Source organism: Impatiens glandulifera, chromosome 6 (assembly GCF_907164915.1).
Source record: "Impatiens glandulifera chromosome 6, dImpGla2.1, whole genome shotgun sequence".
NCBI lineage: Eukaryota > Viridiplantae > Streptophyta > Magnoliopsida > Ericales > Balsaminaceae > Impatiens > Impatiens glandulifera.
The window spans coordinates 2,762,242-2,786,902 of NC_061867.1; the positions used below are offsets into that span (position 1 = coordinate 2,762,242).

At 30.4% G+C, this 24,661-nt stretch overlaps 2 protein-coding genes and 1 pseudogene across 2 annotated transcripts; all 3 read left to right on the forward strand.

The window, feature by feature from the left end:
• Positions 1–696: 696 nt before the first annotated feature.
• LOC124941650 (protein HOTHEAD) lies at positions 697–4,535 on the forward strand. The gene is made up of 5 exons (XM_047481993.1): positions 697–808; positions 1,505–2,146; positions 2,948–3,366; positions 3,752–4,317; positions 4,400–4,535. Exons 1-5 carry the CDS (start codon positions 697–699, stop codon positions 4,452–4,454), a joined length of 1,794 nt encoding a protein of 597 aa, XP_047337949.1. The 3' UTR covers positions 4,455–4,535.
• Positions 4,536–6,823: 2,288 nt separating this feature from the next.
• On the forward strand, positions 6,824–8,527 carry LOC124942892 (molybdenum cofactor sulfurase-like). Its single transcript, XM_047483463.1, has one exon. The coding sequence runs from the start codon at positions 6,868–6,870 to the stop codon at positions 8,491–8,493; it is 1,626 nt and encodes a 541-aa protein (XP_047339419.1). The 5' UTR covers positions 6,824–6,867; the 3' UTR covers positions 8,494–8,527.
• An 8,819-nt stretch (positions 8,528–17,346) lies between these two features.
• LOC124941651 lies at positions 17,347–19,844 on the forward strand (annotated as a pseudogene).
• Positions 19,845–24,661: the final 4,817 nt, after the last annotated feature.

A 24,661-nucleotide genomic window follows, 5' to 3' on the forward strand; every position in this document is an offset into this window, starting at 1 on the left:
AAGAAATGAATATTTAATTAAATAAAAAAATAGAGTTATGTCAAAATTTTAGTATAAATTATTGTTAATATTTTTTTTGGCTGAATTTGAGTCAACTTCAGCCTAACCTCGATTTGTATATTTTATTAGGGTATATATAGGATATAGAGATTAATCAATAATATTGTATCCCGGTTGGGTTCGGCTCCCTTGATCGCCTTTCTCTACCTATCAAATTTTTTGGTAAAGAAAGTACTTTAAGGTTTTTATTTTAATAAAATACTAATAAAATTATTTTATATTAGTTTAAATTTAAGTCATTCTTAATATGAAAGAAACAAAACACACTTATTACCAAGTTATACAAACATAATATTATAAACTAACATATACAACTCTCAAATAATACATAACTTATATTTAACAAATTAAATTGTATCATTTGAAAAGTTGTACAAAATTAAAATAATAATTAAGGGTTTATGGGTGCTTCACAAAGTAAGCATTTCTTGTTTCTTTTCGTATTCAATATTTCTCTCTCTAAAATCTAGAAAAAGAGAAATCTTGTACCTCCTTAATTCCTCAAAACTTGTCGCCCTAACCATTTCATTTTCTTTCATTCATAATTCACCTATTTAAATACACTTCCTTCCTTCCTTTTCATTTCATCAAATAATTCAATTTCTCTCTTTTCTAAATCGTCCACCAATTACTAACATGACTTTTCATAATCATAATCACTATTCCTACATCCCAAAGAAGATTAATGTTCTTCTTACTTCTTTTCTACTCCTCTTCATTCAAATGCCATTTTCTTTTTCCCAAAAAGGTAATATATAAGTAGATTAAAATTCTTTTCTTACTTAAAATATACATTCATCATGTTCATATCGGTTAAAATTTCAAATTAATTTTTAAAATTTTATGATTTTTAAGAAGGTTAATTCGTCTAATTTTAGTTTGAAGTAACTCTTAAATAGTTCAACTTTTACGATTTAAAATTTATGATTTTATGAGTTTATAAATAATTATGATTTATATGATTTAAATTAAAATGAGTAAATATATATACAAATTATTATTTTTTTATTTATTTAAATAATTAAATTTATAAATATAATATTTTTATATTGTCATTTATTTATTATTATTTATTAATTTTATATTTAAATATTTTTTAAATTGGTAAGGCATAAAATACTTAATTATGCATATAAATAATAATAATATATAAGTAATATTTTTTAAATTAATGTGTTACTATTTTAAGTAAACTCTCAATCGATCGATCGTTAGCTACCAATTTTACATAAATTCTCGATTTTAATCGCATTATCAAGATAGATCTATGTTAGGTTTGGTGAACCTACGTATCTCGAATTTTTTTCACTAAAAAAATATGTGACTTAATCTCTTAACTTAATTGGGAAAAACTAAGATTCAATCATTTTATCCATTATTTTCTTTTAGTTTTTTTATTAAGTTTAGCCGAACTGATCTAATTATTTGATCTTTGTTTGATTAGTGCCAAACTACAGCTTCGTGCATGAAGCAATATCAGCATCCCCAACATCATTCTACGACTACATAATAATCGGCGGAGGAACCGCCGGTTGTCCACTCGCCGCCACACTCTCCGCCAACTCAACCGTCCTCCTCCTCGAACGCGGGGGTTCTCCCTACGGAAACCCCAACATAACAAACCTCTCCGCCTTCGGCCAAGCCCTATCCGACATCTCCCCCTCGTCTCCCTCCCAGCGTTTCGTCTCCGAGGACGGCGTGATAAACGCTCGTGCACGCGTCCTCGGAGGCGGGAGCTGTCTGAACGCCGGGTTCTACACCCGGGCTTCGCCGGAGTACGTGGAGGAGATGGGATGGGACGGGAAAGTGGCGAATGCATCGTATGAATGGGTTGAGAGGACGGTGGCGTTTCAACCGTTAGTTGGTCAGTGGCAGGCGGCGGTTAGAGATGGGTTGGTTGAAGCTGGTATTGCTCCGTTTAATGGTTTCACTTATGATCATATGTATGGAACGAAAGTCGGCGGGAGTATATTTGATCGCGATGGGAATAGACATACGGCGGCGGATCTCCTGCAGGACGCTAATTCCGACCGGTTAACCGTTCTTCTCAGAGCAACGGTTTATAAAATTTTGTTCAGAATCAAAGGTAAGAATAACTGAAATTCAAAAAAAAAAACCGAAAACATGTTTTTTTTTTCTAGTTTATCGGTTAACAGATTATATCTTTTTGATTAACTTTTTTTTTTTGTTTTCGATATAAAAATATAAAAAAAATAATTATTTTTTAATATATATTAGATATATTACAACATTTTATAATATATATATTTTTTAATTTATATATTTTTTAAATATTAAATATATTATAATATTTAATAATTTATGTATAATAGCATGGAGGAACAAGACCACCATACAATCAAATTAAGGGTTTTGAAAGAAAATATAGATTTTTTTAATTTAACTTAAGTCATTATTTAATTTTTTTCTACTATTTATCATAAATCTATATATGAGTTCGGATATAATGAAGTCCACCAATTTTTTTTAGAGTAGGAATATGAAATAATCTTATATTTAAAAAAAAAATCAATTTAATTCAATAATTTTTATTTAATTAATAGAAAATAGGGTAAAACCTACTCTATTTTTTTATCGCTCGTTTTATTTATAATTTTTCTATTTTTTAAATTTATCCTAAATTTTGTTCAACGCTACCCAACTTAAATTCCTAATCTAATTAATAAAAATTATTTAATAAATTCAATACTTAATCTACAAAATTGAATTACCGGTTCTCATTTAAACCCGGTTAATCAACTAATAGAACGAGAACCGGTAAAACAGATACTAACCGGTTGTTTTACCGAAACCGGTTAAACACCCCGGAACCGAATCTAACTAACCCTTAACGAGATTTCAAAATTGTCCATTTTGTAAAATGCAGCTAATTCAAGGCCAATAGCACGTGGAGTAATATTTAGGGATTCAACAGGGGCTATGCATAGAGCTTATTTAAGAAGAGGCTCAATGAATGAGATAATTATTTCAGCAGGTTCATTAGGTAGCCCACAACTACTTATGCTAAGTGGTGTAGGTCCAGCCCAACATCTAAAGGCCCATAATATAACCTTAGTATTGGACCAGCCCATGGTTGGACAAGGAATGTCTGATAATCCTATGAACGCCGTCTTTGTTCCATCGCCGGTGCCGGTAGAGGTATCGCTTATTGAAGTTGTCGGAATAACACAATTCGGAAGTTATATTGAAGCCGCCAGCGGCGAGAGTTTCGGCAGCGGCGGTCGTGGTGGTGGCCGCGGCGGCAACGGCCATAGACCTCGGGACTATGGAATGTTTTCTCCTAAGGTACGCGCTACAAGTTTTTCATATGTATTCGCGTTTGAGAATATCGATCGTACCAAAATCTCGATATACCATAAATATTTGATATAATTAATATGTTACTTTTATTTTAGATTTCGGATACAGTATTGATATAGTTTTTCAATACTGAAAATTTAGATACACTGTATAAAGTGAATAAAAAAATTCAAGTGACCCAATTTTAAATAAAATAACAAATTGCATATAAAATAGTAATAATGAAACTCACAAAAGGTAAAAAGTAAAAAGAGTATTTTCTTTCTTATATATATATTTAATGTGTTATACTAATTTTTCAAAATAAATAATAACATCATATACAACTTAATTATATAAACTTAATTTCTAACTAAATTATATGTCACAGATAGGTCAATTGTCTACATTGCCACCAAAACAAAGAACACCGGAGGCCTTAGCCAAGGCGGTCAAGAACATGGACTCGTTGGCCGCACCGGCTTTCCAAGGCGGATTCATCCTCGAAAAGATAATGGGTCCCGTCTCCACCGGTCATCTCGAACTCGTAACAAAAAATCCTAATGACAACCCTTCGGTTACATTCAACTACTTCCAAGAACCCGAAGACCTACAAAGATGTGTAGATGGAATCCGAACCATAGAGACCATCATCGAGTCGAGGGCATTTACTCGGTTCAAGTACAATGGTGTGACCGCGCAAACTCTTATTAACATGACAATGCGGGCTCCGGTTAACCTTCTCCCGAAGCATGAAAACTCGTCGGTTTTGTTGGAAAGGTTTTGTAGGGAGACGGTTATGACCATTTGGCATTATCACGGAGGGTGTCAAGTGGGACGAGTGGTTGATCGAGATTATAAGGTTATTGGTATAGATGCTTTAAGGGTCATTGACGGTTCGACGTTTAATTACTCGCCCGGGACTAATCCACAAGCCACGGTTATGATGCTTGGAAGGTAATTGTTAATATGATGAAAAAGAATTAATGAATGATTAATTGTTAATAAATGATTTGTTTGTTTGATATATATGTTGTAGGTATATGGGATTGAACATATTGGAGGAGAGACTTGCAAATATTAACGGGTCCTAATAGAAGAATAATCCATTCATATGAATATTATGATAGATAAATGTGGAAGGGAGATTAAGATACATTTAGAAAAAATTTGGTGGATTTATATAAGGTCGTGTTTATTATTAATAAATCACTATGTTTGAGGATAATGTTTTTTTAAATGGCCAAAATATTTTACTAATTAATCAAATGATCTGGAGTCTTCGTGAAAGAAGATATACATGAATCTTATTCTATTTATTTTGTTTTTTTTTTACGGTGTGACGAACTCTTGGTCTTCTATCCTTAAATCCCTAACCGCGAAAACTCAGTGTTAGCTAGTTGGAATATCCCTTGTATTCATAACCGGTACGGTCGTAAAAATTCGAACTCTTGTCGTTCTTGTTGGTGAGTGCAGTTTCTTCACTGAGCACAACAAAATGAAGAGGAATTTGTATCATTTCAAATCCCTATTCTTATTCAAGAGAAAAACAAGAAAAACCGAAATTTTCTTACTAAAAAAATGACGACAAAAAAGAAATTTTTTATGACAATAATGACCCTTACCCAAAACATACATAACGTACATCAAATTAAAGTAAAACCCAAAACAAACTATGAATATAAACTCAAAATAAAGTCGCTTCAAGATAAGATTTTCGTAAAAAGAAAACTACAACCAAACTTCATTAATTATGTCTACCTTAGGTCAAACCCATGTTTTTGTTTTCATAATTTACACAACAATATAATTCATAGTAAAATCTACTTTATCTATTTGTTAAAAAAAATGTGACAACGGGTTAAGTAAGTAGCCTACAAACACATTTAATCAGGCGCAAAAATTTGTCGTCTAACGGGCTTGAACCCAGGAACTTAGGGTTAGTATCCCTTTTATTGTCGTTAGGTTAGAGGAGGAGATTTCATCTATTGATTATAATCAACAAATTAAGTGATTACTATATTTCCAACTTTAACTTTCATGTATTTTGTGTCACGATACGAGAAAGGCGTAACAAACTCTGGTTTTAACTTGACAACAACAATTTGTGACGACAAATCTTTGTGAATTAGATGTAATACCAAGGGCTAAACATGGAAAAACAATGGTCAGAAAATTCAAGGAGTGTCTCATTTTAGGGCCCGCCTTAATGAATACATTAGAAAGAAAGAAAACAAGAAGATGGAGATGAAAAAGGAAGTTGGAAAGAGCTGTCAAGGAAGGGACGTGCATGGAAAGAATATGGGGGGATAGATAGTAATTGTCGTCCACTAAACCATAAAAGTGTAATTAATTGGCTCTCATCTCATTTGCCTTGTTTCTTTTCTTGTTTCTTTTCTACATAGTACTTTCCTATGTTTCCTTATCTTAAAGGAATCAACCATAGCCACCCAACAAAGGACAACAACAACTAGTTACAAACATTTATTCCAACTATCACAAATCATTCAAACACCCTATCTAAACATATTAATTTCTTAAAAATTCACATATACAATCTTATACTCAAGTTCAAAATTACAAAACTAATGTTTAAGAAATAGAAGATCACGAATTCAATTTTTAATCTAAAATGACTCATTTATATATGCAAGTATATGAAAATAACTATTTTAAAACTTCGGAATATAAGCATAAAAACATAATTTTATTTAACTTGTAACTTATATAATTTTGTATTTAAATTAATAAAATAATAATCTAATTTAATTGATTAAATGATTTAATTTCCCAGTAAATTCACTGTTCAAATCTTTTATAAATTCACGGTTCAAATCTTTTATAAAACATTTTTTAAAGGGACATGGTAGGTGGAGCCCTAAACGACTTTCTAACTTGTCTAACCCTATGACCGAACCTAAAATTTTTTAAGGGGCCGAGGACGGGATTCCCTAAGCGGTTTCCTAAATCAAATGTTTCATTTTATTTGTTGTCGGCCTCAGGGTGGGTGCCTTTGGCGGTTATCTAGCTCGCTTCACCCTAAAGTTGACACAGAGTGAGTCAATAATTAAAATAAACTTTTAATCAATTTTTTTTAAACTTGATAAATTATTTATGATAAATTATTTAAGTACAATAATATAAACATAAAATGAAAATAAGAAAAAAAATACAAATAATTAAAAAAAAAATACATATACTATTAGAATGAAAAATAAAATACTTTTTTGTTTTTTATTTCTTTTACATTCATAATTCACAACTCATAACCAATCTTCTTCTAACCATAGTACTAATGTATTCAATTAAATATCACAATTTTGTAACGTGTCATAAAAATGAATTAATAAAATCAATAAAATGATTTCACAATCTAGAATAATAATAATAAAAAATAAAACAAGGACTATCACATGAAAAACCCATAATTTTCAACCCACAAGTAGCCACTAGCCCTTGACATTTTTTACAATAATCAGTAGAGAGAGATTCAAACAAGAACCAAAAATGCAACCGCCATGCTTAAGAGACTCATCGGAATCCTGTTTTTCCGGCAGCTGTTTTCCGGCCACAAATCTTCTCAACCAATCAAAACATCAAGAAATCAAAATCGACACTCCCCAACACGAATTCGCCGCCGCCACCGCCGCCTCTCTCAATCCAAACACCAAATTCACAAATCCCGATTCTCTCCCATCCTTACCCGATTCATTATCAAACTTTCTCAAATCCTATCCAAAATACATCGCCACCCAAACCGCCGATCATATCAGAGACCGTGAATATTACCATCTTACTCTCTCCGACCACGTTTGTCTCGATTATGTCGGTCAAGGTCTTTTTTCTTATTCCCAACTTAACACCCTTCAAAACAGAGCTTCATCTTCATCTTCATCCATTCCAAATCTTCAATTCTTTAATGTTCTACATAAATCAAAAACCCATCAAGGAAAACAAACCCAATTCGAAATTCGAATCCAGGAGAGAATCATGAAGTTCATGAACATCTCAACAGAAGATTACTCAATGGTTTTTACTGCCAATCGTTCATCTGCCTTCAAACTTGTATCCGAATTCTACCCATTTGATTCAAGCTCAAATCTTTTAACAATTTACGACCACCAAAGTGAGGCAGTGGACGCATTAACCCAGGCTGCCAAGAACAAAGGATGTCGAATCAAAACAGCCAAATTCGGATGGCCGAGTCTGAGAATCCACACCGATAAGTTAAAGAAAATGGTCATTAGTAACAGCAGAAGAAGAACAAGAACAAGAACAAGAACAAGAACAAAGGGATTATTCGTTTTTCCACTCCAATCAAGAATGACAGGAGCTCAATATTCATATCAATGGATGACTTTAGCTCACGACAACGGCTGGCATGTTTTACTCGACGCTAGTTCATTGGGTGCTAAAGATATGGAAACATTAGGTCTATCCATTTTCCAACCCGATTTCATAATCTGTTCTTTCTTCAAGATTTTCGGTGAAAACCCATCTGGATTCGGATGTCTATTCGTTAAGAAAACAAGTTTCCCTTCCTTCAACATCTCGACATTATCCACAACAGTTAAAATCGCAAATGGAGAAGAAGAAGAAGAAGATGAAAACCATGAAATGGAAGAATTGGAATTCAGAGGATTGGATCATGCAGATAATCTGGGTTTGATTCTAATAAGTAGTAGAGTAAGATATTTAGTAAACTGGTTAGTAAATGCATTGATGAGTTTAGAACACCCACATCAAGATGATCGGATTCCTTTGGTTCGAATTTATGGACCGAAGATAAGGGTGGCGCGTGGACCGGCGGTGGCGTTTAATTTGTTTGATTGGAAAGGTGAAAAGGTTGAACCTTTAATGGTGCAAAAGCTGGCTGATCGAAGTAATATTTCTTTGAGTTTTGGGTTTATTTTGTTTGAAGATCAAGAAGAAGAAGAAGAGAGAGAAAGAGAAAGAGGGATGGAGAAGAAGAAGAAGGGATTTGACGCCGTGACAGCGACGTTAGGGTTTTTGACGGATTTTGGTGATACGTATAGGGTTTGGAAATTTGTATCGCAGTTTTTGGATGCTGATTTTGTGGAGAAAGAACGTTGGAGATATAAGGCTCTTAATCAAACTATTCTTGAAGTTTAGGTCTTGTTTGGAATCAATTTTTAATATTCATGGATATTCTTTTGTTTAAAATTCTTATTTTGGCTCAAAGTATTAAGTACATTTTACCCCTTAACTACGTGATAATGTAAGAAAAGATTAGAAAATGTAACTTTTACTCCACTTCTGTTATCTTAAGAGCAACATTAATTTGAAACTAAAATTATTAAAATTTTGATAAAACGGTTTTAGATAACTAAAATTATTAAAATTTTGATAAAACGGTTTTAGATAATGCTAACGATGGTGGTAGATAACACTTAAAAAAAGATAAATTTTACGAGTTCATGAGTTTTTACGATTTTATACAATTTTACATGAAAAATAAATAAATTTATATTTATATTTTAAAATCAATAATATTATTTATTTAAATTAATTATTTAGTATAATTAATTTTGTAAATATAACTAAATTACATGTTTTTTTAATTAATTTTATATTTAAATATATAATATTTTTAAAAATGGTTAAGGTATAAAATATTTAATTATATATATATATAATAATAATAAAAAATTAAAACTAAATTATTATGATTTTAAATAAAATCTCGATTTTATTAGTTTATGATTTACTAACAATTTTAAATAAATTCTCAATTTTGTCCGTTTTAAACTATAAGATAATTTACTAAATTTGTAAGCGATCTCGAGTAAAAGAGAAAATGATTGAGATAACAATATACAAAAACAATGATATAAATAAGTATTTAATCTATATATAGTTTATTAATCAATTGATCAATCTATATTTTCATCTTTATAAATTTTAACAAACCAATAAGAAAATATTTATGTGTTATTCTTTTACTCTTAATTTTGGTATTCTCTTTTACACTTGAAAGGTCAAGAAAATTAAATCTTCTTTACATCCATTTCTATTTTTTTAAGGTGTTTTAATATGTATTGTATGCAAATAATAAAAATAAGATTGAATCTAAAAATTGGGAGTTATTTAAAGTCAAGATTGTATTAAATGATTGGTTTAGTGCGATGAAATATTTAAGTCAAACCGACAATATTTAAAATTTAATAAGAATACATATTTCATTTATTGACATGGTAAATACTTAAAATTCTCAATTATCCATTGTTGATCATACTAGCATTTAGCCCGTGCATTTGCACGAGTAATAATATAAAAAACCGTGAAAAAAATTACAGATAACATTTTTAATGTTATTTTTAACCGTTTTAAGTTTATATGTGGGTCAACACAAAATCCGACCCAAGTATCCATTTACTCAACATCATTATATATTAATTAGTTAAAAAGTTGAACTTATATTAATATTAAAACGTCCCGCATTTATCAAATTTGGTGTTTGAATTTAAAATATAAAGTCTTTGAAGCCTAGTTGGTTAAAAAGTTGTATTTGTTTTGTTAGGTTGCAAGTTCGAAACATACCTCTAGCATTTTTAATTTTATTTTTAACCGTTTTAAATTTAAAAACGGGTAAACCCACAATCCGACCCAAGTATCCAAATTAACCACAGCTCTCGACCCGGCAATCCGGACACTTTAAAAATTAAGCATCATTATATATATATATATATAGATTAGTTAGTTAAAAAGTTGAAATTATATTAATGTTAAAACGTCCTGCGTTTATCAAATTTGGTGTTGATTTTAAAATATAAAGTCTTTGTAGTCTAGTTGGTTAAAGAGTTGTACTTGTTTTGTTAGGTTGCAAGTTCGAAACATACCTCTAGCATTTTTAATTTTATTTTTAACCGTTTTAAATTTAAAAACGGGTAAACCCACAATCCGACCCAAGTATCCAAATTAACCACAGCTCTCGACCCGGCAATCCGAACATTTTAAAAATTAAGCATCATTATATATATATAGATTAGTTAGTTAAAAAGTTGAACTTATATTAATGTTAAAACGTCCCGCGTTTATCAAATTTGTTATTGAATTTAAAATATAAAGTCTTTGTAGCCTAGTTGGTTAAAAAGTTGTACTTATTTTGTTAGGTTGCAAGTTCGAAACATACCTCTAGCATTTTTAATTTTATTTTTAACCGTTTTAAATTTAATAACGGGTAAACCCACAATCCGACCCAAGTATCCAAATTAACCACAGCTCTCGACCCGGCAATCCGGACACTTTAAAAATTAAGCATCATTATATATATATATATAGATTAGTTAGTTAAAAAGTTGAACTTATATTAATGTTAAAACGTCCCGCGTTTATCAAATTTGGTGTTGAATTTAAAATATAAAGTTTTTGTAGCCTAGTTGGTTAAAGAGTTGTACTTGTTTTGTTAGGTTGTAAGTTCGAAACATATCTCTAGCATTTTTAATTTTATTTTTAACCGTTTTAAATTTAAAAATGGGTAAACCCACAATCCGACCCAAGTATCCAAATTAACCACAGCTCTCGACCCGGCAATCCGAACACTTTAAAAATTAAGCATCATTATATATATATAGATGAGTTAGTTAAAAAGTTGAATTTATATTAATGTTAAAACGTCCCGCGTTTATCAAATTTGGTGTTGAATTTATAATATAAAGTCTTTGTAGCCTAGTTGGTTAAAGAGTTGTACTTGTTTTGTTAGGTTGCAAGTTCGAAACATACCTCTAGCATTTTTAATTTTATTTTTAACCGTTTTAAATTTAAAAACGGGTAAACCCACAATCCGACCCAAGTATCCAAATTAACCACAGCTCTCGACCCGGTAATCCGGACACTTTAAAAATTAAGCATCATTATATATATATATATAGATTAGTTTGTTAAAAAGTTGAACTTATATTAATGTTAAAACGTCCCGCGTTTATCAAATTTGGTGTTGAATTTAAAATATAAAGTCTTTGTAGCCTAGTTGGTTAAAGAGTTGTACTTGTTTTGTTAGGTTGCAAGTTCGAAACATACCTCTAGCATTTTTAATTTTATTTTTAACCGTTTTAAATTTAAAAACGGGTAAACCCACAATCCGACCCAAGTATCCAAATTAACCACAACTCTCGACCCAGCAATCCGGACACTTTAAAAATTAAGCATCATTATATATATATAGATTAGTTAGTTAAAAAGTTGAACTTATATTAATGTTAAAACGTCCCGCTTTTATCAAATTTGGTGTTGAATTTATAATATAAAGTTTTTTTAGCCTAGTTGGTTAAAGAGTTGTACTTGTTTTGTTAGGTTGCAAGTTCGAAACATACATCTAGCATTTTTAATTTTATTTTTAACCGTTTTAAATTTAAAAACGGGTAAACCCACAATCCGACCCAAGTATCCAAATTAACCACAGCTCTCGACCCGGTAATCCGGACACTTTAAAAATTAAGCATCATTATATATATAGATTAGTTAGTTAAAAAGTTGAACTTATATTAATGTTAAAACGTCCCGCGTTTATCAAATTTGGTGTTGAATTTAAAATATAAAGTCTTTGTAGCCTAGTTGGTTAAAGAGTTGTACTTGTTTTGTTAGGTTGCAAGTTCGAAACATACCTCTAGCATTTTTAATTTTATTTTTAACCGTTTTAAATTTAAAAACGGGTAAACCCACAATCCGACCCAAGTATCCAAATTAATCACAGCTCTCGACCCGGCAATCCGGACACTTTAAAAATTAAGCATCATTATATATATATAGATACCAATTATTAATAAAAGGTTCACATAGTTATTAATTAAACAAGTTTTTATTAAAAAAAAAAAAGAGATATTAAAAAATGTGGAGATATATTAATATAATGGCTCACAAATTTCTTATTTGCAGTTCTAATTATAGTAAAAATATGGTTGGTAATCTTGAAATTTGTATTGAAATTGGGGAGGTTCAATTCTAATTTTAATTTTTAAGTTAGTAAACTTAATGTTAAGAATTATAATTGAAAATTAACATTTTAAATCAATGTATTTATTTATTTTAATTTAAAAAGTTAGCTTATAAATCTGTTATTTTATTTATAAATTTAGAAAGTTAAAGTGTGAAATATATATATTTTTAATCTATGAAGTTAACATGTTCAATTGATATTTTTTTAATGAAAATCTAAACTTAAATTTTTTGACACTTAAACTGTGTCAAACTAATATTTTAATAAAATTAATAATATATATATTAAAATTAATTCTATTTTATTCTTTTTTCATATGATTTAAATTAAATTACAATTATATAGTTTTTCTAACGTATATAATAATTGAATTGTAATTCTCATTTGAATTGAAATTATATTTATAATTTTAATTTTAATTTCACTCATTCAAATCTATTCCTGTGTTATTTCTAATTTTGAATATTTTAAAATTGTGATTAAATATGTTTGTATGTTAATAATGAAAATAATGATTTACATGAGATGAAATGGTAAATGTTGTGGCTCACCAAGACAAAAACCACCCAGAACTATTTCGAAAATTCAATCGAGACCTATTTCGAAAATTAATTATTAAAACTACACTTCTACTTAATATTAAAAATGAAGATTAGCTATTGGCTAATGGTCTCGCTAGTCTCTACAAATATAATAAAATAATTATAATAATAGTTCATTGAGAATTGTGATGATCTTATTTTTATATTTTATGTTTCTTCCTCGAATAAATTTTATTATATTAATAAATAAATTTATTAAATACTAAAAATTTATACTTAAATTTTAGAAATAATACACAAATAAAACTTGTAATCCAACTTCACAATTTAAAATTAAGGAAATTCCATAACTTAGAACTAGAGCTTAACCTCTATTTTATTATTATTATTTTTTTATTTTGGTTTTATTTATTTATTATTATTGTTTATTTAAATAAAAATGACATTGGGCTAGCATAAAATGAATTTGAGCAGGTCAGATTGGGCTTGATTTAATATATTGTGTGACCCAAACTAAATATTAAATCTGAAAGCAGAAAACAAATTAAAAATTCATATTTATTTAACGGGTCTGGATCTAGTACCCACCCGTAACCAAATCCAACATCCATTATCGATATTAATATATGTCTGATAAAATAATTAAACTAAATATTAATATATATATATTGTCAATTGCATATATATATTTTCCCTCAAATGTGAATGCCACCTATCATTTACAAAATAATTATATGGCATAGTTTCTTTTATAACTACATATCACACAATTAATATTTTTATTATTTATTCATTAACTTGATAAATATATTAAATTTTGACAAAATTGTAAGCACAAATAAAATATTTCTCAGACATAAATAAATTTAACAATTTGAACCAAATTAATAGATAAACAAATATTTTATAGTTTCAAAATTAGACCTTTTATTTCATTTTAATTAATTGTAGTCTAGTAACTCAAACTCTTCATAAATTCTAGAGTGCCTCTTCGATTTTCCAATTTTTAAATTACTTTGAACCTGTTTCTTCTAATAAATTTATTTTAAAAATTCAATTTTATTTTAAACAAAGATTTGAACTATTTATCTTGGAAATTAATATTTTAGTTTAATACAATTCATATATAACTTTTTAGCGAAATAAATGTAAAAATAATTATTAGTTTTGAATTTTTTTTTTATGTAAATGAGAATACTTGTTCTTTCTATTAGATGCAATCATGAAAGTATTTTTTTTTTTATCTAATTATATCTTCTATTTAGAGTGTTTTTTAAAATGATAAAAAAAAACTCTAAAATATTTAGTTTCCAAAATAAATATTTTTTTTAGTTCAAACAATTCCTTGTGATATGTTTAAAAGTTAAAATCAAATTTTAGAAAATCAATATCTAACTTTCTATTGATCTATAACTTCTCCATGAACCTCACTAGACTCCAATCAACATATAAGCTACAACAAAAACTAAAGTTTTGAAGGAAAGTTTCATTTCCAAAATGGTAAAATATTATTTTCTCTAATAATTGTTCTCTTGTTTCAAAGAACTTCTAGGCCTTGTTTGAGGAAGTGGTTTTTTGAATTTTGTCTGGGTTTTATCCAAAAAAATCTTTGTTCGATAAAAAGTAAGAAAAAATTGGTTTTTAAAATTTAAAGACTAATTTGCCCTTTGACTTTAGAAGATATGGTGTAGGTGAGAGAATGATGGTTTAGAGAGAAGATAAAATTAGAGAGTAGTTTTGGTATTTAAATGATAAAATTATTTGATTTGATGATTGATAAGATGTTTGGATTTTGGGATAAAACTAGATTTTATCCCAAAAACCCCTTCATCAAACGAGACCCTAGAGATGTGGATATAACCAATGAATTCACCCCCAATATTTGTGATCCCAATTTTGTTATCTTAAAAAAATTAATATATTCGGGTTTGAGTACACACTTTCCGACGCGATCAGGTAACTTTATCTCTGATCTTGAACCCGATTTATAATACCCGATCCCGACCATCAAGTACATACATGTATCGATTATGGTATCATTTTTATTCATATTAATAATGTATCATATACATTGAAAAAGATTGAAGTTAGTGTAGTATAGGTATTGATAAACAAATGATAAATAATTGAAGTATCTTTATTTAATTAGGAAAATACATTTAATAAAGTTAATTATAAAGAAGTTATTTTTTTTTTCAATACTTACTCAAATAAATAAAGATGATTTGGGCTTGCTAATTTTTGAACGAAATCAATTTCAAGGCTTGTCCAAAGTTTCACTTAACCTGCAAAACTCATATAAAACCTACATTAATTACAAACTTGAAAACCAAAAGTAAAATTTAAAATTTGTGAATTTGAGCAAACATTCACCAAATGGATCTAAAATGGTTTAGAAATATTTCAAATCACATTTAAAATCTGTTTAAGATCATTGTTGAGTTGCATTTTTTAAGCAAAAACTCAGCGAAAACACGGTATTTTTTGGTTTTTAATTAAATTGAAATTGAATTAAATAAATAAATAAACAAATAAATAAAAATAGATAGGAGGAAGAGCATAATTATTTTCTTGACTCAGTCTAATTGAATTAGTTTACTTGTATAGAAAAGAATACCAAAACTAAGAACATAAAATGAAACAAATAAATATTTTCTAATTGGTTTCGTTATAAATTCACTATAAGATCGATTGATTAATGAACAATGTATGAGTTTAAGATACGCTATCTATTAGCATGAGTAATTACCTCTCTTTACTCATGATCCCTTCAGCTTTAGCATAATACACTATAAGATTTCCTAATGTATTAACTAGATTTTCTAATTTGATAGATAATCAATGAGTTATAATGAGGTAATTTGTACAAGTCATGTTTTAGAAAATAGGCTTGAATTTGGCACATATTGAATGAACTTATTGATATTTCTTTAATGGTTTCAATTACTTTTGATTATTTTAAAGAGACAATTATTTTTAAATATAACTTGGACATAACTCTTTATATTTGAGATACTTCAACAAAAACAAATATAAAAAGTAAACAATAATAAAAAGTAATTTAATTATAATAAACTGTTAGATGTTATAATGTAGAGACAATTATTCTTAAAAATATATACATTGAACATGTAAAACTAATATTAATTACTAATAAGTAAATATCTGTAAAAAAAATTGAATTTTTTACAATAAAATTGTATCCAATATGGATATTGGAGTGTGACAAAAGTGAAATTAAACAATAATAAAAAATAATATAATTATAATACTCTATTACAGTTTTAATGTATAGACTAGAGTGAGACATTGATGTCTAAACAGTCTTATTCGACTCGGACAATTTGTATAGACTTTTCAATTGTGTTGTGTTGTGCTGTGCTGTGTCAAAACTATATTTCATCCGCAATGTATTGTGTATTGACCCCTCAAAATATCATGATTCACGGGTCCATTCGTGTTGTGATAACTCGTGTCACATGTTTATTTGTGTCGTGTTAACTCGTGTTCACATTTGTAAATCGTGTTAACTCGTGTTCACATTTGTAAGTCGTGTTAACTCGTGTTCACATTTATAAGTCGTGTTATGTCTACTAAAGTTGGTCACGGTGATATTATAAAATTTTATGTTACAACCATAGTTCAATTTTTTTTGGTATCATATGCAACTTGTGTCGATTTCACATTTGAACTTACCTAATTAGTTTTGTTCTTTTGTTAGTTTAAATTATTAGATTTTTAATTTGAAAAGTTATTACTACCTATAATTATCAATTGGAAGTTAATTATCATAAATTTATTGGAAGTATTAGATGTTATATCATTTCATCTCAATCCAGTGATTATTTGACATTCAACCAAAATATTTGTATTGTGTTTAAATCGTCGTATTCGACTTGAACAATTTATGTCAGACTTTCAATGTGTCGTGCCGTATCGAAATGTATTTTCATCTGTGTCGTATCGTACATTGACCCGTTCAAAATATCATAATCCACGAATCCATTTGTGTCGTGATAACTCGTGTCAACATGTTTATTTGTATTGTGCTAACTCGTGTACACTCATATGTCGTGTTATGTCTATATTATAAAGGCTTATAGATCTTTGATTCTATATATAAAGTCAATTGTATAAAATGTTACAATTAACTACCAACAAATTACCATTAATTACCTAGCTAGGAATTGTGTATTAATTATTGTCCTTAATTATGTGAATATAATTAACTCAACATTTTTTCTCATACACTATAAATACACACATGAAGTAGGAACAACTAAAACATCAAATGGATAGTCATTACCACTCTTCTTAGTTCCTATCCCCACGTAATGCATGGCTTCGCGGCATCTCTTATGCCGCAAGAGGCAAAGGAAATGCTAGCTGTATTATCAGTCTTAATTAATTAGAAGATTAGAATTAACTCAGCACACTATAAATACACACTAAGGAAGTAAGAACTAAATCATCAAAACACATTTGAAAATGGCCTTGACATTGATAATTCTGATCACTATTCTTTCCATGTTCTTCAATCTGGGCATCTCACAGAATCATCAAACCACCACTTACATTGTTCAACTAAGTTTACCCGATGATGATTCTCTATCCCATGATCAAATCCAAACTATTTACCACTCATTCCTTCCGTCGTCGTCCACTTCTTCCGTGGACGATGTCACAAAATCTCGCATGATTCATTCCTATCGCCACGTCATGTATGGGTTCGCGGCTTCTCTTACGCCGCAAGAGGCGAAGGAAATGGGGAGAAGAAACGAGGTCATTTCCATTAGACCTCAAAGGATCATTCCTTTCCAGACAACCCATACTCCGTCCTTCCTGGGTCTCAATCAGAATTTTCGGGCATGGCCGGGATCCAACTTTGGTAGAGGAGTTATCATCGGAGTATTGGATTCCGGAATCACCCCGAATCACGCCTCCTTTAACGACGACTGGTTATCGGCGCCTCCGATAAAATGGAACGGAAAATGTGAACTCGTGAACGGGACTGCATGCAACAAAAAACTGACCGGAGCGAGGAACCTCTGTAGCGAAACCCCGGGGAACGGATAGACGACGTTGGCCATGGGACACACACGGCGAGAGCACGTTCCTGTACCAGTATTTTTGGTCAAGCAGTCGGCACGGAAGCTGGAATGGTTCCCCTGTATCATTTATCAATTTACAATGGTTCCCCTGTATCATTTATCAATTTACAGAATATGTGGCTAGGTGGTTGTCCTAATTCAAATACACATGTCATTATTAATTCTTAGACCATTTCATTAGTTGTGCTCGTGTTGTGTCGACTCGTGCTCGTGTTGTGACGACTCGTAGTTGTGTCACGATCGTGTCAATTTATAACCGTTTCTTGATTATGTTGTCTCGTACTCGTGTCGTGTCCAACCCACAACTCGGTGAAATATTGTGTTGGATCGTGTCGTTCCGAACAAATATTGTGTTGGATCGTGCTTTTTCGGATTTTCCAGACTCATTATCTAGTTCTCTCAGCACTATAAATATAGAAAAGACCGTTTGTGACATTAATGAAACAAATCAAAGTAAGACATTTGAGATTAATAATGGCGTTCATATTCATTTGAACACGGAAGCAATTGGGATGGCTTCCCTTTCTCATTTAGATATTTACAGAATAGGCGGCGGGATTGGTAATTGTACTGATGCAGATATTTTGGCGGGAATGGACGCCGCCATCAAGGACGGTGTCGACATAATGTCCTTGTCTCTCGGCTCCGACTCCGACTCGAAGCCGTTTTACAATGATGTAATGGCTATAGGAGTGTACTGGGCTATATTAAGAGGAATTACGGTCCGACCAAGTCCAGTTTGTCGAATGATGCTCCCTAAATTCTAACTGTCGGAGCTGCCACTATCAATATGACATAAAAGCCACGCTAAATCCTAAACTCTAAACCTCCCTAAAAAACAGTTTTGTTAAATTATTATAAGGAAGAACAATCTTTTTTATTTTTCAAACTTGCAATAATATCTGCAATAACTCGGGACTACCTCAATGGTTTCAGAAGAAAAGGTAGGAACCGAATTAGAACAACCACCAATCATATCTGAAGGATTGCAAGAGCCAAAGCAAATGGATCATTGCCCTGATAGATTGTTCCGAGTTAACTTTTTTTATAATATTTACTCAAATAAATAAAGTTGATTTGAGATTTGAAATAACACCTTGGGAATTTGGGTATTGAGGTTGTGCCTCAAATACTTCAATTGATTTTCGGAGACCGGACAAAAACTGAAATCAGCCATTTTCGTTGTCTGGAATTCTTCGTTTTATTTTATTATTTTACCTCAAATTTTTGTAACTTGTGTTAACGGACTTATTTCTACCGTGCTAACTCATGCAAAAATTTGTACGTCGTATTTGCCTAATAGAGTTAGTCATTGTGTCGATTAAATCGGGTCATGCTCGTTTTCATTTGTGACATGTCGTGTTTTGAATCTTAAACTTGTATCTTATTAATTCGTGTCAACGAGATTGAATCGTGTTAACTCGTGCTCAAATTTATTTATCTTGTTTTTATTAATATTATTAATATTATTATTATTATTATATGTCATTTCAATTTTGTATCATTATATATATATATATATATTAAAATTATTTATTTATTATATATTTTAAATTATATTTTTAGTTAATTTAATTGGTTAAATTTGTTAAATATACTATTTATATAAACTAATTAAAAAATATTTAAAAAATGTGAAGCATAAACTTGTTAATATGTCATTTCATGTTTAGTAATGAAACTAGTTATGCTACTCTGGTTCAGATTTGTGTTTGCATTGTACTGGCTATATTAAGAGGGATTTTTGTTAGTTGTGCGGCCGGAAATTCCGGTTCCACCAAGTCCAGTTTGTCGAATGATGCTCCCTGGATTCTAATTGTCGGAGCTACCACTATCGACAAGACCATAAAAGTCACACTAAATCCTAAACTCTAAACCCTAAATCTCCCTAAAGAAAAAAGTTTTGTTAAATTATAAGGAAGAACAATCTATTTATTTTTCAAACTTACACTAATATCTGCAATAATTCGGGGTTGCCTCAATGGTTTGAGAAGAAAAGCTAGGAACTGTGTTAGAACAACCACCAAACATATACGAAGGATTGCAAGAGGCAGAGAAAAATTCAATGGATCATCGCCCTGATTGTTCCGAGTTAACTTTTTTATAATATTTACTCAAATAAATAAAGTTGATATGAGATTTGAAATAACACCCTGGGTATTGGGGTATTGAAGTTGTGCCTCAAATATTTCAATTGATTTTCGGAGACCGAACAGAAACTGAAGTCAGCCATTTTCGTTGTCTGGAATCCTTCGTTTTATTTTATTATTTTACCTCAAAATTTTGTAACTTGTGTTCACAAACTTATTCCTATCGTGCTAACTCGTGCAAAAATTCGTACGTCGTATTGTGCCAACTAGAGTTAGTCATTGTATAAATTAAATCAGATCACGCTTGTTTTCATGACAGTCATGTCGTGTTTTGAATCTTGAACTTGTATCTTATTAATTCGTGTCAATGAGATTGAATCGTGTTAATTCGTGCTTAAATTTATTTATCTTGTTTTCATTAATATTATTATTATTATTATTATATGTCATTTTAATTTTGTATCATTATATATATATATATATATATATATATTCAAATTATTTATTTATTATATATTTTCATTTTAATTTAAAAAATTAAGTTAATTTAATAAGATTAAATTTGTTAAATATATTATTAGGTGTCATTTCATGTTTAGTAATGTAACTAGTTGGGCTACTCTTGTGCAGATTTGTGTTTGCGTTGTGTCGTGTCGACCCATGATTCCTAAACGATACCAGCGTTAAAGGAAAGATTGTGTTATGCCAAAGAGGAAGTGGCACCCTGATTCTGATATATTGGTGTCGCATTCAAAAACAAGCTCATCGAGCTAGGAAATTCCTTAGCGACTCCTTAGGACTGACGTTGGACGATAAAGGTCACGGGACCCACAGGCGAGCACAAGCACGGGCCGACGGTTACTTCATTTTCTTCTAGAGGCTCCAACTTCCCAACATCCTTAAACGACGCAACTTTCACTTGTATATGTCGGTGTCAAACATCTGAATTTGTTCTTCTGCGTGTCGTGATCCCTAAACAATACCAACGTTAAAGGGAAGATCGTGTTATGCTAAAGAGGAGGTGACGCCCTGATTCCGATATATTGGTGTCGCATTCAACAACAAGCTCGTCGGAGCAAGAAATTTTCTTAGCGACACCCCGGGCAGACAGTGGACAATAAAGGTCACGGGACTCGCACGACGAGTATGGCCCCAACGGTTATTTCATTTTCTTCTAAAGGGTATAACCTTCCCAGAATTCTTAAACGACACAATTTCCTCTTGTACATGTCGGTGCCAAACATCCGAATTTGTTCTTCTGCGTGATGGGATCCCTAAACAATACCAATGTTAAAGAATTTTTGAATTAAGAGATATTGAGAGATCAAGAATTCTCACTATTTTTTAGATTCATGGACCCAATTCAATTTAGTAGGATATTTCAATTGGTGATAGGAATTATCTTTATCAATTGGGAGTTCATTTTGGCCATGGTATTAGGAAATTGAACCCAAAACAGAAAAAGATGGATTATTTTTTGAAAGAATTTTTGGGCAAACCAAAAGGAATCATGAACCTTCTCGGAATCCTTAAATGGCAACTTCCACTAGTTTACGCCTACTTCAAACATACGAATTCGTTCTTCTGCGCGCAATAATCCTGGCGAACAACGAAATCAGCACATACAGCATATCGACAGACACTCACGTGACAAAAGATCTTGGAATACATAAACTCAACAAGGAATCCAACCGCCACAATTGTGTTTAAAGGAACAATCATAGGAGACAAACCCAAAATCCTTAAACTTGACATTATCGGGCTGGAAGCAGGGACGGATCTATGTAGGGGTTCGGGTGGCTGAAGTCCACCCCGAAAAATAAAATAAAAAAATTTTACGGTTAAAATGTAACATTACCTTTAATTTTTTTTTAAAAAAATCAATAGAATTTACTATTTTCTTTATTTAATTATTAAAATAATAGTAAAACTTACCTTTATTTATCCGTTTTATCCAAAATTTTCTCATTTTCTATTTTAACCCATCCATCACCGAATTCTGATTCCGTTCATTGCTGAAAATAATATTTTAGCTTCGTGGAATGTCCTGTTTGACAACAATTCTCGCACGGATTTGAAATCAAACTTCAACAACATTTCCAGGGGACGTCCATGACCACTCCCCATCTCAGCTCTGCTCAAGAGCGCTCATTCGGATTGGTCTCCAGCCGCCATTAAGTCTGCCATGATGACCATAGCCGATTTGGTAAACCTCGGCGGAACCCCGATACCAAACGAGAAGCTATTGGCCAGCAGACATATTCGCTATTGGAGCTGGCCATATAAACCCGTCAAAGGCGGTTGATCCAGGCCTGATTTACGACCTCACAGCCTACGATTACATCCCGTATTTATGTGGCTTGAACTACACCGAGCAAGAAATCAAAGCAACCACAACACAGTCGGCAAATTGCTCGATTACACCTTCGAATTCTTCGATGGAATAGTGTGGAATTCTCTTTACAGAAAGCACGTAGTCAGAAACAGGATATCTGTTCTGTTCAACTATAAGTTGTGGAAGAAACAAACATAATCTATTTGTGCTATGAGCAGTAAGATTAATCAATCTATAGAAAACAAGAACATACCTTGAAGATCCAAGAATCCTAATAACTTATTGATTGCTTAAATCAACACGTTCTTCACACCTACATATATAACATAATTTTGGTTTTATAACTTGCTTGTTTGTATCAATCGATTCATCAGACATATGTTAATAACATAACCTACCTTCATTGATCTCTAATTTACTCTTGACCTGTGAACGGCTCCATGTATCTTTGATAGGATGAAGGTATTGGAGATATTGGAGTGTAATAAAATTAAAAACCATTAATAAGCAATAAATATATAATTGCATAAAACATTGGCAATGTGATTGCATTTGATTTATAGTTAATTTTGGGTATAGGGTTAAATAATACAATTGATATGATCTTAATTATTAATGGGTATTAAATGAAGACCCAACATATCATCATTGCATCGGGCTATGTTTAATGTCATTATTCTTCCTATTTTCCTTTTTTGGTATAGCTATTTTTTTCCAAATAGTCCTATGTTTGGCTTGTTATTTTTCTTAAATAATCACTTTAGTGTAGCCCTATGCTCAAATGGATATATATATTTTTTATTTTAAAAAAATGAATTAAGTTTAATCAAACATTTGAGTTTAAATTTATATTTATTTGGAGTACCTACTTTTTAATATTGTAAATTTAACAGAATAAAATAATAATAATATTGTTATTGTGATTGTACTACTTAGTTTAAGTATATTCATTAAATAAAACAATACTTAAAGCAAAGACTAGTTTGCATAGAAGCCAGTCAATGGATGTTTCTCATTCAAAAATTATTTGTTACACATGTTTTTTATTTAATTTGAGTGAATTATTTTTTAAATAATAATAAATGTTTGGATTTCTTATTGGAGAAGGTTTTAAGTGGGCATAATTGTGTATAGGGATGTAAATGAAGATAGGTTTTCGAAAGTCGAGATTCGATTAAAAAAAAAAAAAAAAAACGACCTCGTTAAAAGTTTAAAATTTAAAATAATAATCTATAATTTTCAGAAACTTTTGCAAGCTCGCGAATATGTTCTTTTATAGAGTCATAAAAATGTTCGTTCAAGGACTAATTTATAGGCTCGTGAATATATTCATTTAGTGTCTTGTTTAATATTTATTAATAAATTAATATTTAATACCCAAAAATGTGAAGTCTTAACGATCTCTTAACGACTTCTAAACGAGTCGATCTCGAACATTTCTTGAGCCAATTAAAATACATATGAGCAAGCTCGGATATATATTAAACGAGCCGAGTTCGAGCTTAAAATTTGTTTGGATTGACTCGGCTCGTTTACCAACCAAATTGTGTATTTTTTAAATTAAAATAAAATCCAGTGAAAAAAAAGTTCTGAATAAGCTCCAAACCACGATTAAATTACTTCACACGTCACATTAGGTCACCATATTAATGGTATTCAAACAAATAATATCACACTAAAACTTGAAAGGGGTTTGGTGGCTTTGACCAATTATTATTATTATTATTCAATTTTTGCTGTCCACAAGAAACATAATCAAATTCGTTATGAATTTATCGTTGATTTTTATATTATTTCTGACTCCACTTGGTAAAATCAAAATTTATTGGCTAGTATTTATTAACTATATGAAAAACAACAATTCAAAATAAAATTAAAATCAAAGAAAATATCAAAATATGTTAAACGGATATAAAAACACGTTTATAGTTATGTTAAACGGGTAAAAGATAGTAGTGAAAAATCAGGTCTGAGTATCCACATATTTAGAATCTATCTATTCAATTCGGACAATTATGTACCCAAAATCTCAAGTAAATCCGAGTGATCCTCAAAACCTGAAATTCGCTTTGTCTAAGGGAATCATATACCAAAAATAAATAAAAAAAATAAAAATAAAAACATTTATTACCCAAACCAAATATGCTGAAAAAAATCAAAAATAATTTTAATGTACTGCTAGATTAAAATTGTTTTTAATGTGATAATTTTGAGATGATCTAAAATAATTTTTATTAAGTTCTTTTGGTTGATACTACAACAACCTA